General features: G+C 39.7%; 1 protein-coding gene across 6 annotated transcripts in view; it reads left to right on the forward strand.

The window, feature by feature from the left end:
* Positions 1–13,737, forward strand: part of ROBO2 (roundabout guidance receptor 2) — a 429,807-nt gene that overhangs the window by 360,101 nt on the left and 55,969 nt on the right. For all 6 annotated transcript variants that reach the window (XM_063393923.1, XM_063393924.1, XM_063393926.1 and 3 more), the window contains exons 15-17: positions 1,415–1,539; positions 4,341–4,512; positions 10,108–10,290. In XM_063393923.1, the coding sequence (XP_063249993.1) occupies positions 1,415–1,539; positions 4,341–4,512; positions 10,108–10,290 (480 nt within the window). The remainder of the gene's footprint in view (positions 1–1,414; positions 1,540–4,340; positions 4,513–10,107; positions 10,291–13,737) is intronic.

The raw sequence follows: 13,737 nt of genomic DNA on the forward strand, positions 1-13,737 counted from the left end.
ATGTCTACCATAAGTTTTCAAAATCAGCTTTCATATTTCATATGAAATGTTTTAAGATCAGTTTAAAAACAATGAAAATATATGGAAGAGAAATTCCATAAGTATTTATTAAACACAATGACACCTCCCTAGAACAGAATGTGTCTAAGCAACAGGCTCCTGTGAGCTGGAAAATTGTCCTGGAGAGGTATCACTCTATGGTCGCTTTATTAGTTCACACTTTTCTGGCCTCTTTCTATTAGTTTTGTTGAAGACTCGTAGATGGACTGGGAGAGATGGAATAAATAAATTCTAGGACCAGTTCCAAGCAGCTGCTATCCATCAGCTTTTCCCCCCAGGGAGTATACCTTAATATAATACAGTCGACCTCGGTGGCCTTGCTCGCCACTGTGGTGGAGTTTCAACACTTGCCTGGGAGCAAGGGAAGGATGAGGGGGGGCTGCAGGAAGTTTTAGGTGGCTGAGCAGGGCCGTATTAACAGTCCTCTGCCATGGCAGGCACAGCCATGCTGGGAGAGCCCAGTATGGATATAGCAAATGCTCACAGAGGAGACTTTTCCATAGCAGAGCTCCTGCACCACTTCCCAAGCCAAGAGGGGCACCCCCCTGCTGCTGGTGTAGCTGCAAGAGGGGCTTTGCCAGCATAGCTCTGGTCACTAATAACTGTGGGGTTTTGGTTTTTTCACCCTTCTAGACAACGAGCAGGGCTGGCAAGCAGTTGTCTTCTAGAATTGGCCTTGATGTGCAGTGACCAGCCAAACAGCTGTGAATGGTTGAACTGAACAGGGCTCTGAAGAGAAAGCAATTTGCCTAGGGGCAGGAAAGGACATAAGTATATACAGTGACCTAACTTAGCACCTGCTCTGTTCACTGGTATTTGATGTAAAGCCAGGAACATTTTAACCCTTTTCCAGTTCAGAGTTGCAAGTTCTATATTTAAACCTGGTGTTGTCTTCTTGGAGAGCAAACAAAAAACAGTCATTAAATGTTGGCTGCTCACATCATTATTAGACCATGTAAAAATGGAAGAACCAAAAGAGTTTTCAGGCCAGGTGAAGCAGCCTCACATGTGACTTAGTTGACATATCCATAGTTATTCATGCATATTATGGAAAAGAAAGGAAAATGTGAGAACAATTCCAGTGCAAACTTAAGAAATGCCAAATATAAATAAATGAGGAGTGATTTGTATTGATTCTCCGTTGCCAGAAATTCCACACTGTCACTTAGCCCTGTGCTTCTCTTCGGATGGGCACTTTTCAACATTGGCAGTGCCTGACAACAGTGCATCCCCAGACCTGCAGGAGTGTGACTTTTCTATACTGTCTGCTTGCTCTTACAATGCTTCAGCAAAATCCGTGCCCTAGCAAATGGATTAATGCCTTGCTTCTGTTTGCTCCCTCTCCTTGGTGTAGCTCCAAGTGCTCCTCCTCAGTCTGTCACTGTCCTGACAGTTGGAAATCACAACAGCACGAGCATCAGCATCTCCTGGGATCCTCCCCCTCCAGATCACCAAAATGGAGTCATCCAGGAGTACAAGGTACACACAGTGTCTGGTGGGAGGGTCAGGGAAACAGCCTGCCTGAATTACAGAACAATAGCACTGTTCATGGATTTAGACTCTGACAGCATTCGCAGCTGCCTATACAGTTATATAGAGAAAAAGGACTGAATGCTTATGGATTTCTTCATTATTATTATTATTATTATTATTACTACTACTACTACTACTACTACTACTACTACTACTACTACTACTACTACTACTACTACTACTACTACTGTTGTACTAGAAAGCAAAAACACCATGAGATTGATACAAAAGAGAGCTGTAATTCCTAACCAGTTTACAGTTCTTGTATTTCTAGCTTGTCCCTGCTGTGGAACAAGACAAAGAGGGAGTATTTTTTGTAAGGGGTTTCTAAAGACAGGCAGTGAAGTCTTGGAGTACTTTCAATCTGGCAGCAAAGCTGGCAGGAAATTTGCTTCTTGCTTCCTCTGAAAAATGCTAATCCTAACACTTCAAGGTCAAAGTCAAGGATTGTGGCTCTGGGAAGATTCAAGACTTCTTCCAAGTACTATCTCTGTCGAGCTTCACAACTTAAAGTGCCAGGTTGTTTGCTCTGCAGAACAGGTTGAACACGACTATTATATCCAAAGTTTGCTACATGAGAGTTTCTTGCATTGGTTGTATTTTCTTCCTTTTTGTTGCTGTGACGGCTCAAAATATCCACTCCTTATACATTAAATGTTGTAGTAGTCTGTAATTTCATACCATGGTCACTTTTGCACAAGGATGTTTTCACAACATTTAAAAAGAGTGCACTCTGTTGTTCAGGTGGAGAAAATAATTGGGCGAGGTTCAGCCTTGCCACAGCATGGAGCACAGTTTGGTACATTAACCTTGCTGTGGCTGGCCCATATAAACCAAGTGTGAAATGTTTAATTGAAATGGATCAGGGCAGCTCTCTTGACAGTCCCACAAAGGGTGGAAGTGGTCACTGCATCTTATTTGACATAAAAAGATTTTTTTTTTTCCCTTCTGTGTCTTGAGGGAACATAACATGGAGAAGGGAGAAGGTGCTTGGCTTCTAAATCAGATAGTGATTCAACCTCTTCTAGCTTTTCACTTGGTCAGAGGGATGCAGTAAATGCTCACAATGTTTATGTTTAGCATAGCACTTCTTTTGTTTTGCTTTTAGTCAATATGTAAGATTCATTAATCACAGTATTTTATTGATCAAATTTTCATATCAATTAATAATTATCCTTTGGCTTAATTAATCTTGATCCTGACTCCAGTATAAGTCAATATAAACCATCCAGGGCTTATAGGCAAACAAGTAAAGCACACTCTTAAACCACAAAACGTGTAGATATGAAACAAAGTGGGCTGATGGCTAATAAAAGCCATGTTCCAGGTGAGTGCTCAGGCCTCTGGGCTGTGTATAAAACCAGCTGGAGTCACTACTTATTACAGCTCTCCTGTGTTAGATTAGGTGGCTGCCTGAGTAGTGAACTGGCCACAGTGAGTGGTGAAGAGAGTCTAATATTTACTTGAGTATAAAATAATGGCTGAAGTTCCACAGTGCATTTTCTAACAAACTGAAAGTAGATGTGTTGATTTCACAGAAATCAACAGCATCAGAATGCCTGTAAATTCATTTGTGAATTAAATGCTTTTAATTAGGGGCATGTCACAGCTGTTGTAACCTAAGACCAGGACAGACAAGGAGTGAAGGAATGAATGCAGCATTTACTGACCTTAATGCATTCTGGCTGGCAAACAGGATCACCTTAGGTTTAGGAAAACAAGAGATTTTTTTTTTCTCCTCAAATCTTTTTCAGCATTTCACAGAAAAAAAGATAAGGTGTGGTAAAACACTGAGCAAGGTCAAAAGTAAGTGTAAAGATATTATAGCTGTCGCCTAGATGCATTAGTATGTCACTGATAGTGGCTCCACCAGTAGTGTTTTCTTCTCTTATTTTTATGTAAGTGTACATGTGATAAATTTATGCATTGATTTTTTTGTGTGGTAGTAAATGCTTTCTTTAGTAATGCAGAAGCAGTATTTGCAGATAGCATTAACTGAAGAAACATGCTTAGAAGTTAGTTTCGAAACCTCTTTGGAGAATCCTATAAAAAAAGCGAGAGGAAGACATAACACTCTGAACTCACAGACTGTTCTCATCACAAAATGCCAGTTCTGATTATAGGGTGGATTTTCTGTTTAATTAAGTAATATTTGAGTGAGAAACTGATGTCTGCATTCCTAAACAATCTAAATAATCACAAAGGCAGCGGTAATTGTGAGTCTGTGCTTATTCCATTTCAGAATATTCTGATATCCCTCTTGTGCAATGAAAAGAATTTGAAAAGAATTATGAAAATTGTTTGTTCTTTAGTGCTTTAAGAAGTGTTTCAACCTGTGCTCATATTGTTTGGCATCCTTTTGCTATTCAGCAGGAAATTTAGAAGGAAAAAATGTGGGATTTTTTTTAATGAAAGGTTTGATAAACAAGATTTCCATTAATGTATAACACCGCTTTTCCACTTGGATGGTCTGGTCTGTGCTTCTAAGAAGTGTAAGCGCAGAATTTGCACTCCATGGAGAGCCAGAGTCCAGAGAAGTATTTGCAAGCAGTCTTTGCAGCTGGCTTGGTCCTGTGCTGGGATACTTGCTGAGCTAAATCATCCAATTTCAGCTATTCCTGGACATAAGACTGCCAAGAAGTCCCAAATAAGTGGTTGCCATGAAATACCTTGATGCGTCGTGTCTATGCGCGATTGTGTGAGTGTGGAGAATTTCATCTGTTTTAACACATCAACTTTTGTCCCAGATCTGGTGCCTAGGTAATGAGACTCGATTTCATATCAACAAAACAGTAGATGCAGCCATTCGGTCTGTAGTAATAGGTGGCCTATATCCAGGTATCCAGTACCGCGTGGAAGTTGCTGCAAGCACCAGCGCAGGTGTGGGAGTAAAAAGTGACCCACAACCCATAATAATTGGTAAGTTACTGTCTGTTCTGTTGGTTCATTCTGCCTGTTTTTTTGTTGGGGCTTTTAATTTTTTCTTTTCTTCGAAATGCTTTCATACATCACTTCTGGATAAAAATCTGTGGGGCAAAAGACAAGATTTGACTAGAGCTGGTTACTTAGCTTTTATGTCCTGCTGCCTGATAATGTTTTGTCTTCCTGCAGAGGTCTTGCAGACGATGATGTTCCCAAGACATAGGAGAAAATGCAGCCTGCCTAGTGAAACTGATTTAATGTTTTGGGGGTTTTTTTTAATTAATTTACTGCTTCTGCAGGTTGGCAGATGTGTGGAACAAACAGCCAGAGCTCCCTTTTCCTTCTGTAAAATGGCTGGAATGTTCCCTTACTCATTCCAGTGGTGCCTAAGGCTCTGCTTACCCTTGTTTTCTGAATGTCTAAAGTCAGTGTTTCTCAGGCATCCCAAGAAGACAAGCCTCCTCTGTCAAAGAAAAAGTGGTCTCCAGACCAATTAGAGAGCATAGGTAGCACTGTCCTCCCAGCCTTTGAAGTAGTTGTTTCTTGGTAGTGGTCTCCATGCAGAACTAATTTCCTGACCTGAGGGAAACACAGGTTTTGTTTCTTCAGAAATTTTTCCTGAGCATAAAATGTAAAGGCAGGAACAATAAGGAAGACTAGAAGTAATAATGTTTAGCAAACCTGAAATGAGCTGTGCAAAGCAGCATCTCTTTTGAGTGCACAATACAGGAATTTTGTTGCTTTTATCTGTATGATCCAACTTAGTTATTACTTAAATGGACTTCGTTTGGGAGACTTCTGTTGTTACTAAATATTTTCTTTCTAAGAAATGTTGTCAATACACTGTCCCAAACATGGACTAGTCTATTATGTGTAGAATCTGAAAAAAGCCTATCCCATAACTATTGCCTAAATGTGTACTGATATTCTGGTTTCCCATTCATCAAAACAGAAGCTAGGATACTTCAGCTTTGAAGTCTCACTGGAGACAGGAGTACAAGTGTGAAGGTACAAGAGTGGAGTGAAAGTAGCATTTGGTTTAGAAAAGGCAGCCAAAATACCAAAGAAGAGAGGGAAAAAAGATATCAAGAAGTGAAAACAAAAAATTGATTTTTGAAAATGCAAGAAACCCAGCACCTTTTTTATTCTTATTTCACTAAGGAATCCATCTAACTAGGCACAAAGTACACTGTACTTACTCCAGCAAAGCACAGCAAGCAGGTTGCATTTTAAGTATGTGGGTAGCCTTGTGTCAGTGAATGTGTTGTGAGTTATACTTGCACCAGTGGTCTTTGCTGGATGATTCCCAGAGTACTTAGTGATATTTATTTGTTCCTTAAATAAAATAAATCCCAGAATGTCTGCTTCAAAAAGTTTGTCTGGTGACATTTTTGCACATTTGAGAGTCATTTGCATGAAAAATAATGGAAAGTCGTTTCTGTTTGGGTTATGTTTCTGTTGTCATTTCTGTTTCTCTCGGAAATCTGAAGCTGGATGTGTTTGTTACATATATGGTCTGTATCTCCCTTTTCTTTAGGTCCAATTTTGCTGTTGATTATGAACTGCTAGTACTTATTTCTCAGACTATAAATTTGCTTGATAGATGTAACAGTGTTTAAGTGATACCATTTCTGAAAATCACGAATTGGCACCATTCAATGTTTGAATGGGAATCGAAATTGCAAAATATGAAAATTATTTTTTTAAGTATATTTTTTTAAAAACCCTACTTACATGGATTTAAAATGAGCTAATGAATAAACCTCAAAACATCATAATGAATGGGCAAGCAGTATTGAGTTATTCTAATAGAGTTCTATATGGTCTGGTGCTTATCTATACCATTTAACAGCTTGCATACAAAATGAACAATTCCAGAAATGCTGAATTATGGAGAGAACAGGTCTGTAGTGGAGGAGAGTTAAGCTGTGTTTCTAAGCAGTAAAAACTTTAATAGTCATGAAATGCAGAGTACAGTGTATAAAAAGAGATGTTATTTTTAAATATATGATTCATTCTTCTAAAAATGTAGGGTTTTTCTGATAATAACTGGTTTTCATGGTGGATAATCAACTGCTGGTCTTCCAGAGTAATTTTAGATAACAGACCTGTGACAATCCAGAAAGCAAAAACAGGAGAATAGGAAGCAGTAGGAAGTATATTATTCCTTTAGTTAGAAATTGTCTCACTCTTACAGGAATCTTGTGCCTATACTTGAAGCAGGATGTTGAAAAATTTTATGAGAGGCTTAAAGAGAATCGAGAATAAAACTTTTATGATCACTAATGATATGCTAAAAAACATTCACTTGGAAAACCAGAAGTGAAATTGGAGATAAGGGCAATGCTGGTTAATGTTGTAGCTATTATTTCTCTTCATCAGTTGGCCTGGTCCCTCTTACATTCCATCATTGGCATAATAATATGAGGAACAGCTGCAAACTTTCACAGTAATAGGTACAATCGAATCTGATGTGTCTAATTAATTTTTGGTCCGACAAATTAGTTTTGTTCTTCATTACTCTCCAATGGGAGGAAGACATTATATTTCATTATGTTTTTGTCTTCAGGAACAATGGAGCGTTACAGGTCGCACACTTCCCTTGTCTGTGTTCTAATTAGTTGAACTGACAGCATTGTTACAGAACCACCTGCAGTATATGAAATAGTACACTGGTACCTTGCATGATATAGTTATTACTTCTGCTTAAATATTATATAAGGAAGTACAAGAGTAATGCTGTTTGTTTCCCCAACCCCCAACAATTATATTAATTTTATCAAAAGCCAGTGGGTAACATTCATCTGTCTCCATTTATTTTTCCATCATCAAATTCACAAAGCATATGTTATTTTGACATTAAAATGAATTATTACTTTTGCAGTTGTAATTGCTAGGCACAGAGGGGTAAGAGCAAACAGCCAGACTGCAAACTTCAGAAGGTAATTTGGAGACAGAATGTATCTTTCCCTAAAAGAGAGGCAGAGCATACAATCCACTGAAATCTCTTCCCAGGCTCTTTGCAGTTTGGTCTTGTGTCCTCCATTTTCAAAATACTATTTTCAGGTCTTAGAGAAGACAGGATCCTCAGATGTTTTTGCAGGCTTTAGTGAAAAGAACTCATTCTTGAATCCAGGAGCATCCACTCCCAAAGCTGGTGTCTCCAAAGCACTTCCCTGCCTGCTCTTCTCCTTGGTAGCACGGCTGTGTGTGAAGCAGTGCCAAGACTACCTGTTTCCTCACTGTCCCACTGCTTTGGCCTCTCCTCTAAAGGGCACAGAAATTAACTGCAAGTGAATGGTAATTAGAGCAACTCCAACTCCCGTGCTGATTTCTACTAGAAAATCGATTTTGTGTCTGGAAGAGCATGCCATAGAGAGCCCCTTTCTATCAGTTTTGCTGTCAGCCCTTCCTCTTTCAGCACCGGGGTGCACCTATGGATTGGTTCCATGGGCAGAAAAACACATGGGAAATCAGAGAAAGCAGCCACTGCCGCCTGCTCTTTCCTAGCCACAGCTGCTCACTCGGTTTCATCCTCACATACTGAATCACCCTGGAAGCCATTGGGCCTTTGGCAGTGGCAAGACAGAAGATGCAGCTCCCAGAGCCTGATGCTAATAAAGGTTCCCAGCACACCCAGTGTAGACTGGTGCATGGCACCAGTACTGGTGCACTTCTTGTACGTCTGGCAGCATCTTTCCGTGGGACTGCTCTGCTTGCAGGGAGCCTGCTTTGTTCCTTGCCCAGAGTGACTGAAAGCAGGCCAAGCTCTAGCACAGCTTCCACAGTCTGATTGCAAAAGCAGACAGTCAGCAGTACCAAATACTGACAGGGTGCTGGAATAGAGGAGGCCAAATAAACTCACCAAGGTCGTCAGCAGTGTGACAGCAGTGGCATGCAGGGTGCTGCATTTCTTCCCGATTAACCCAGCCCAGATCTGAACACCACTGAGGGCCTGGAGCAGCATCTTGGCAGGGGCAGTCCCAGAGGGATCTTCTCAAAGGATCCCCTTTTATAAATCATGGCTGTGTGAACGCTGGATCACCTGCAAAGAGGTGTCTGTGGAAATGGGAAGGGTCAGACTTCTCAGACCTGCTTCAGCCAGACCCCCTGAGTGCTGTCTTTAGGCTGAAGCCAGTGAGCTGCTCCGTTGGAAGAAGTAAATCTAACCATTGCTGAATTACAGAAAAGGAACATGTACATTTTCACAGCATAGCGTAATGATACAACACTATTAATAATTTCCTTGGAGTGACCATTTCAGTGTTTTACTGCAATGTTCAACTACTTTTATGTGTGTGATAGACTCTCATAATGAGAATCACATTGTTAGCATCTTCTTTGTCTCCATAGAGTAGCTACTCTTGCAGCTCTTCAGTGTGCATACAGGCATCTGGTAATATTGCATAAACATTTCAAGGATTGAGCTATATAAATGCTTTTACTGGAAATGATGGATAATCTTTCACGAATTTCAAAGCTGCAGATGTGGGCAGTTTATATAAAATATACATAGAATAAAATTCTGGGGGGTTTTTGGGTTTTTTTGGTTATTTTTTTTTAGAAAAGTATGTTCTGCATTTCCTAATTTTAAACTAACTATTTTTGACAACTTGAAAATGCTGGCCCTAGAACTATATGCTTTAGCATTTCCTGGATTTCCATTCAGATTTTTATGAGCATTTGTTTTCATGCCAAATGCCAAGCTTTTCCTTTTAGAAAAGTTCCCTTTTAGAGAAAGAGGGGCAAAAAACCAATGGGAGCATCTACTGGAATTTACAGTTTTCTACAGTAATATACAATTTAAGATCCTATATAGCCATTTTTTGATGTAGGAATTTTTGCATGTCACTTTAATTGGTCACTTTAATTCTGAGTTATAATTATTTCTTTCAGGTTGATGTTAAGAATTTATATGCATATTCTAGGTGAAAAAAATAGCATCTGTTGCTGTGATTGTTTAGTGCTTGCTGTGAACTGTGCTATTTTCTGCTTTGTGTCAGAGATGGTACACTTTGAATTTGTATGAACTGTTTTCTCCTTGAAATAATTGCTGGGAAATGCGTCTTTGCCCCAGTGGAAAGTGCATCTATTTTATTGCTTCTTTCAAATTTTGAAGCTACCATTCAGGGAAAACAAATGAGTTGAGTAAGAGTTTTTGGCCTCCTTCTGATGTTGTAGCTTATTTTGTATTTGGATTACTCATTTGGAAAAAGCTGTTTATTGATTGCTTGTTTTATTTTTTTATTAGTTTCCTGTGAACCGTCTTCTCATTATTGTGTTCTGTCTACAATTATGGAAAAACAAACTAACAAATATGTATATTGTTGGAAAAAAGCTCTGGATTGGCATCTGTTAGATTACTTGGGAGTGTTCCATAGGTCTGTTTTTGCAAATATATATCTGCAAAACGGCTGTGGATTTGCTCTAGAAACACTGAAATTGTGGTGTGCGTTGCTACTTCCTAAAGTTCTTCTACTGTGGATAGCTCTTTTGAGGTCCATTACTATTTTGAAAAAACTTGTAATTTGTAGTACTGGTTCCACTGTGTGTTCCAGAATAACCACATTCTGTTCGATTTATCTTGTGCAGGGGGTCGTAATGAAGTTGTCATCACTGAGAATAACAACAGCATAACTGAGCAAATCACTGATGTGGTCAAGCAGCCTGCCTTTATAGCTGGCATTGGTGGTGCGTGCTGGGTCATTCTCATGGGTTTCAGCATCTGGCTGTACTGGCGAAGAAAGAAGAGGAAGGGGCTCAGCAATTACGCTGGTAAGAGCAGTGACTTCATTGCCATCTCAGCAGGTGCTGTCATAAAGAGAACAGGGGCTGCTAAACCTACCTAAAAACCACACTGAACTTACAGAGAAAATGTCCTGGGTGACTTCTGTATGCTTGTTTGAAATGTATGCTGTGAAATCGCTGGTGTATGAGAAGCTTTAAATGCATTGCTCGGTACCACATTTCATCATTATCATAAGGCAGTATTTTTACATCTCCAGCACACCTAGCTTTAAAAAAGTACAAAGAGGATTAACTGTTCCTCTTGCCCCTTGCTCAGAAGGCACTCTGTTGGCAGTGCAGCATCATTTATATGTTATGTTACATGAGTTAGACAAGACCCTTACAGGGAAAGTTAAAGAGGTTTTGTCTTCTTCAGTCCTGTGCATTTCCATGTCTCTGAAGCCATGTGCATGGCAAATAAATGAAGGTACCTAATCAGTGACTTCATACCTGTAGCTGGAAGAGTGGTAGAGAAGTGTGGTCAAAATTTACCTAAGGCAGAAGCCATAAACAGTTTTTTTCTTGGAGGCAGAACATCTTGGGATGTTCTCTTTCATTAAATGTTTGCATGTGCATGGCAAGTAAATGCAGATACTTAATCACTGACTTCATACCTGTAGCTGGAAAAGTTATGTATTAGACAGAGAAGTGTGGTCAAAATTTACCTAAGGCAGAAGCCATAAACAGGTTTGTGTTGGGGGCAGAACATCTCGGAATGTTCTCTTGCATTAAATGTTTGCTCCAGTTATAAGTTAGTTTTTGAAAACTACATTTGGAAAACTAAATACGCTTGCCAAATGAAAATATTTTCATCTTTCCCCAAACTTTGTTTTGTGTATTATTCTGTTTTCAGGATTCTTATGAATTTTTGGGAAGTCAGTTGAACTGTCATAAAATAGGTTACTCTGAAGCCTAATTTAACACACAAAACCCCTCAATTATTCATATATTGCAGTAGGTTCTCTTGTAGTTCTCATTAACACTTAAAAAGAGAAACCATTTGTCCAGTTGAGGACAGAACATATTTAATGTTGACATGATATCACACTAAAGTTACACAAGTGTGCCCTTCTATTTACAAGTTATCAAATGCAAAACCAGGGGCTCAAGTTCCCTAAAGGGCTGAGCACCAACTTGCCAAAAACCCACAATCAGTCACAGCCAAGTTGTTCCCAGTTCAGCTCAGCCACAGTCAGACTCCTCAGTGTCCTGACTGGGCTCACTAAACCAGCAGGAAACTATTCCATGTTGGTTTTCAATCCTTCCTGCTTCATGTGTTTTCTACTAGCTTAGTGAAAGGGCAAGAAGACATCACATGAGCAGTGGAAGGAGAGGAAGGAGAGACCAGTGGCTTTTGGACCTTCTTGGCTTTTGTGGAACCTCACTTTGTGTCACCACGTGATCTCTGTCATTCATAGGTTGTGCTTTTCTCAAGGTGTTTTTTTTCTTTCCTTTAATAGCAGTAAATTTTGCTCTCTGAGAGATGGGGTGGCTTTAACTGAGAAATTAATATAGTTCTCACACACTTACACACATGTGCTGACATGAAATGTCATTCTAGATCCCAAGATTTTTTCATATGAGAGACTGTTGTGCTGTTATTTCTCTTAGGAAGTAGTCCTACCTAAAGCTTTGGACAAGATGAGACTAGGTTTTTCCTAAAAAGGAGGATTATTAGGATTATTATTATGTGAATTGGCATATTGGGTGAGGAAGAATTGAGAGCAGTCTGTTACAACTTGAGGAGCATAGCTGTAAATAATTTTAAACTGTGTCTCATGCAACTCATTCCGTCTCATGGCGTTTGCTGCATCTAAGTGTGATGTGAACATGGATTGCATCATGAAATTGTGTATGCTTTCAGCAAGGAAAGTAGATAACAGATCATGCTTCAAAGTTCATCCTAATGTTTACGACTGGGAGAACGGCATGTCTGCACAGAGAGTCTTCAAATGTGACTGTCAAAATTCACTGCTCATCTTTCCAACCATCATTTCTCATTGGCTGCTGGCTGGTTGGTGCTTTTTAAGCTCAGCTGTTGTGTCCTGCTTATGACAGTCAGCCCCCACTGAGTAATTTCCAGGGGAAACTCGTGCCCTGCAATTAGCGCTTTTTGTCAGGGTGTGTAACTCACAATATGTTTGCTTTCTTGTTTTGCAGTTCAGTCCTTCACCTTCACCCCTGCAGGTACTGTCCATTAGTCTGTCTCTTACCTCACCAACACATCATTTCAAGCATTAGCTATCGAAGTGTTTATGAATATGTGAGATATGAAGAGTCAAAACCAAATACAAGGAGAAATGATCTGGCTGCCTATCTGTGATAAAAATGTAGCATTTATTCTCCTCCTGATAACAGGGAGAAGTAAAATCTACCTCAAATGATGTTTCTGTCACTATAAATCTGCATACTTAACTCATCTAACTCTCTGAAATGCAGTTTTGAAAGTAATTTTCAAGACCAGATGCTTGAACTGACTTAACATAAACAAGCATTATTCATATATAACTGAACTTTGATTTTAAAGCTCAAGCAGTTTAGCAGATCCAAGTGGAGAAATGGAACTTTTTTCCACTTTAGCTCTCAGTTAAGTGTATGTTTGCCTTACCATGAGGTGTTCAGGCCTTCAAGCAATCTAGTCAGTAACTGATGCATTCATTGACTTTACAGCATTTATGCAATTGAAGCATTTGGGGTTTTTTTCTTACTACCCAGCTCAGAGCTGGTATCTTATCTTTCTTATCTTTAAAAAGATAGCATACGGTAGGTTATTATCATAAGCATGATTTCTGAAGGATAAATGGAGAGTGGCTGAAGCAGCAGGTTGCAAACACTTTATTCAACATATGGATAGTCAGGAAAAATAGAGTATACAATTAATAGTAGTAATTAATACAAGCAATTAGCTTCTTCTCTCATGCTTAATCTCGAGATACAGAAACTCAAAAATGGTTGTACCTCAGCTTTACCATGTTAAAGGCTGATAAATCTTGGTGTTTTCCAGCAGAAGTCTGTCAGGGTTTTGGGTGTAGTTTGGCCCCTCAGTTGCTTTTACCAGAGCTGTCTCCTCATGCTCCGTAGCTGCTTTCTCAGCCTTGCTTGTCTTCAGCCACAGCTTGTGCTCAGCTTAGCAGGAAAGAGCAGATGACCAAAGGTGGAAGTGTGTGTGGCCCAGGAGCCCATGACATTCTGAGGGAGAAATGTCCTTGTGGAAAAGCTCTGGGGGCTCAGGATTGCTCCTCTAGCTTCCAGGCAGGTTTGGTCTGGTTACTGTAAGCTATGGCACAACACATCCCACCTTAAACACTTACTGCCTTTTCTCTGAGGGGCAACATAGGGGATTTTCCAAAATCAAGTGATACATCTTTGCATTTGGTTCCTATGGCTATGCCACTGTCAGCTGTCTTGAGCTATGGTGAATTTTCACTGTTGTGT

Source organism: Prinia subflava, chromosome 3 (assembly GCF_021018805.1).
Source record: "Prinia subflava isolate CZ2003 ecotype Zambia chromosome 3, Cam_Psub_1.2, whole genome shotgun sequence".
Lineage (NCBI taxonomy): Eukaryota > Metazoa > Chordata > Aves > Passeriformes > Cisticolidae > Prinia > Prinia subflava.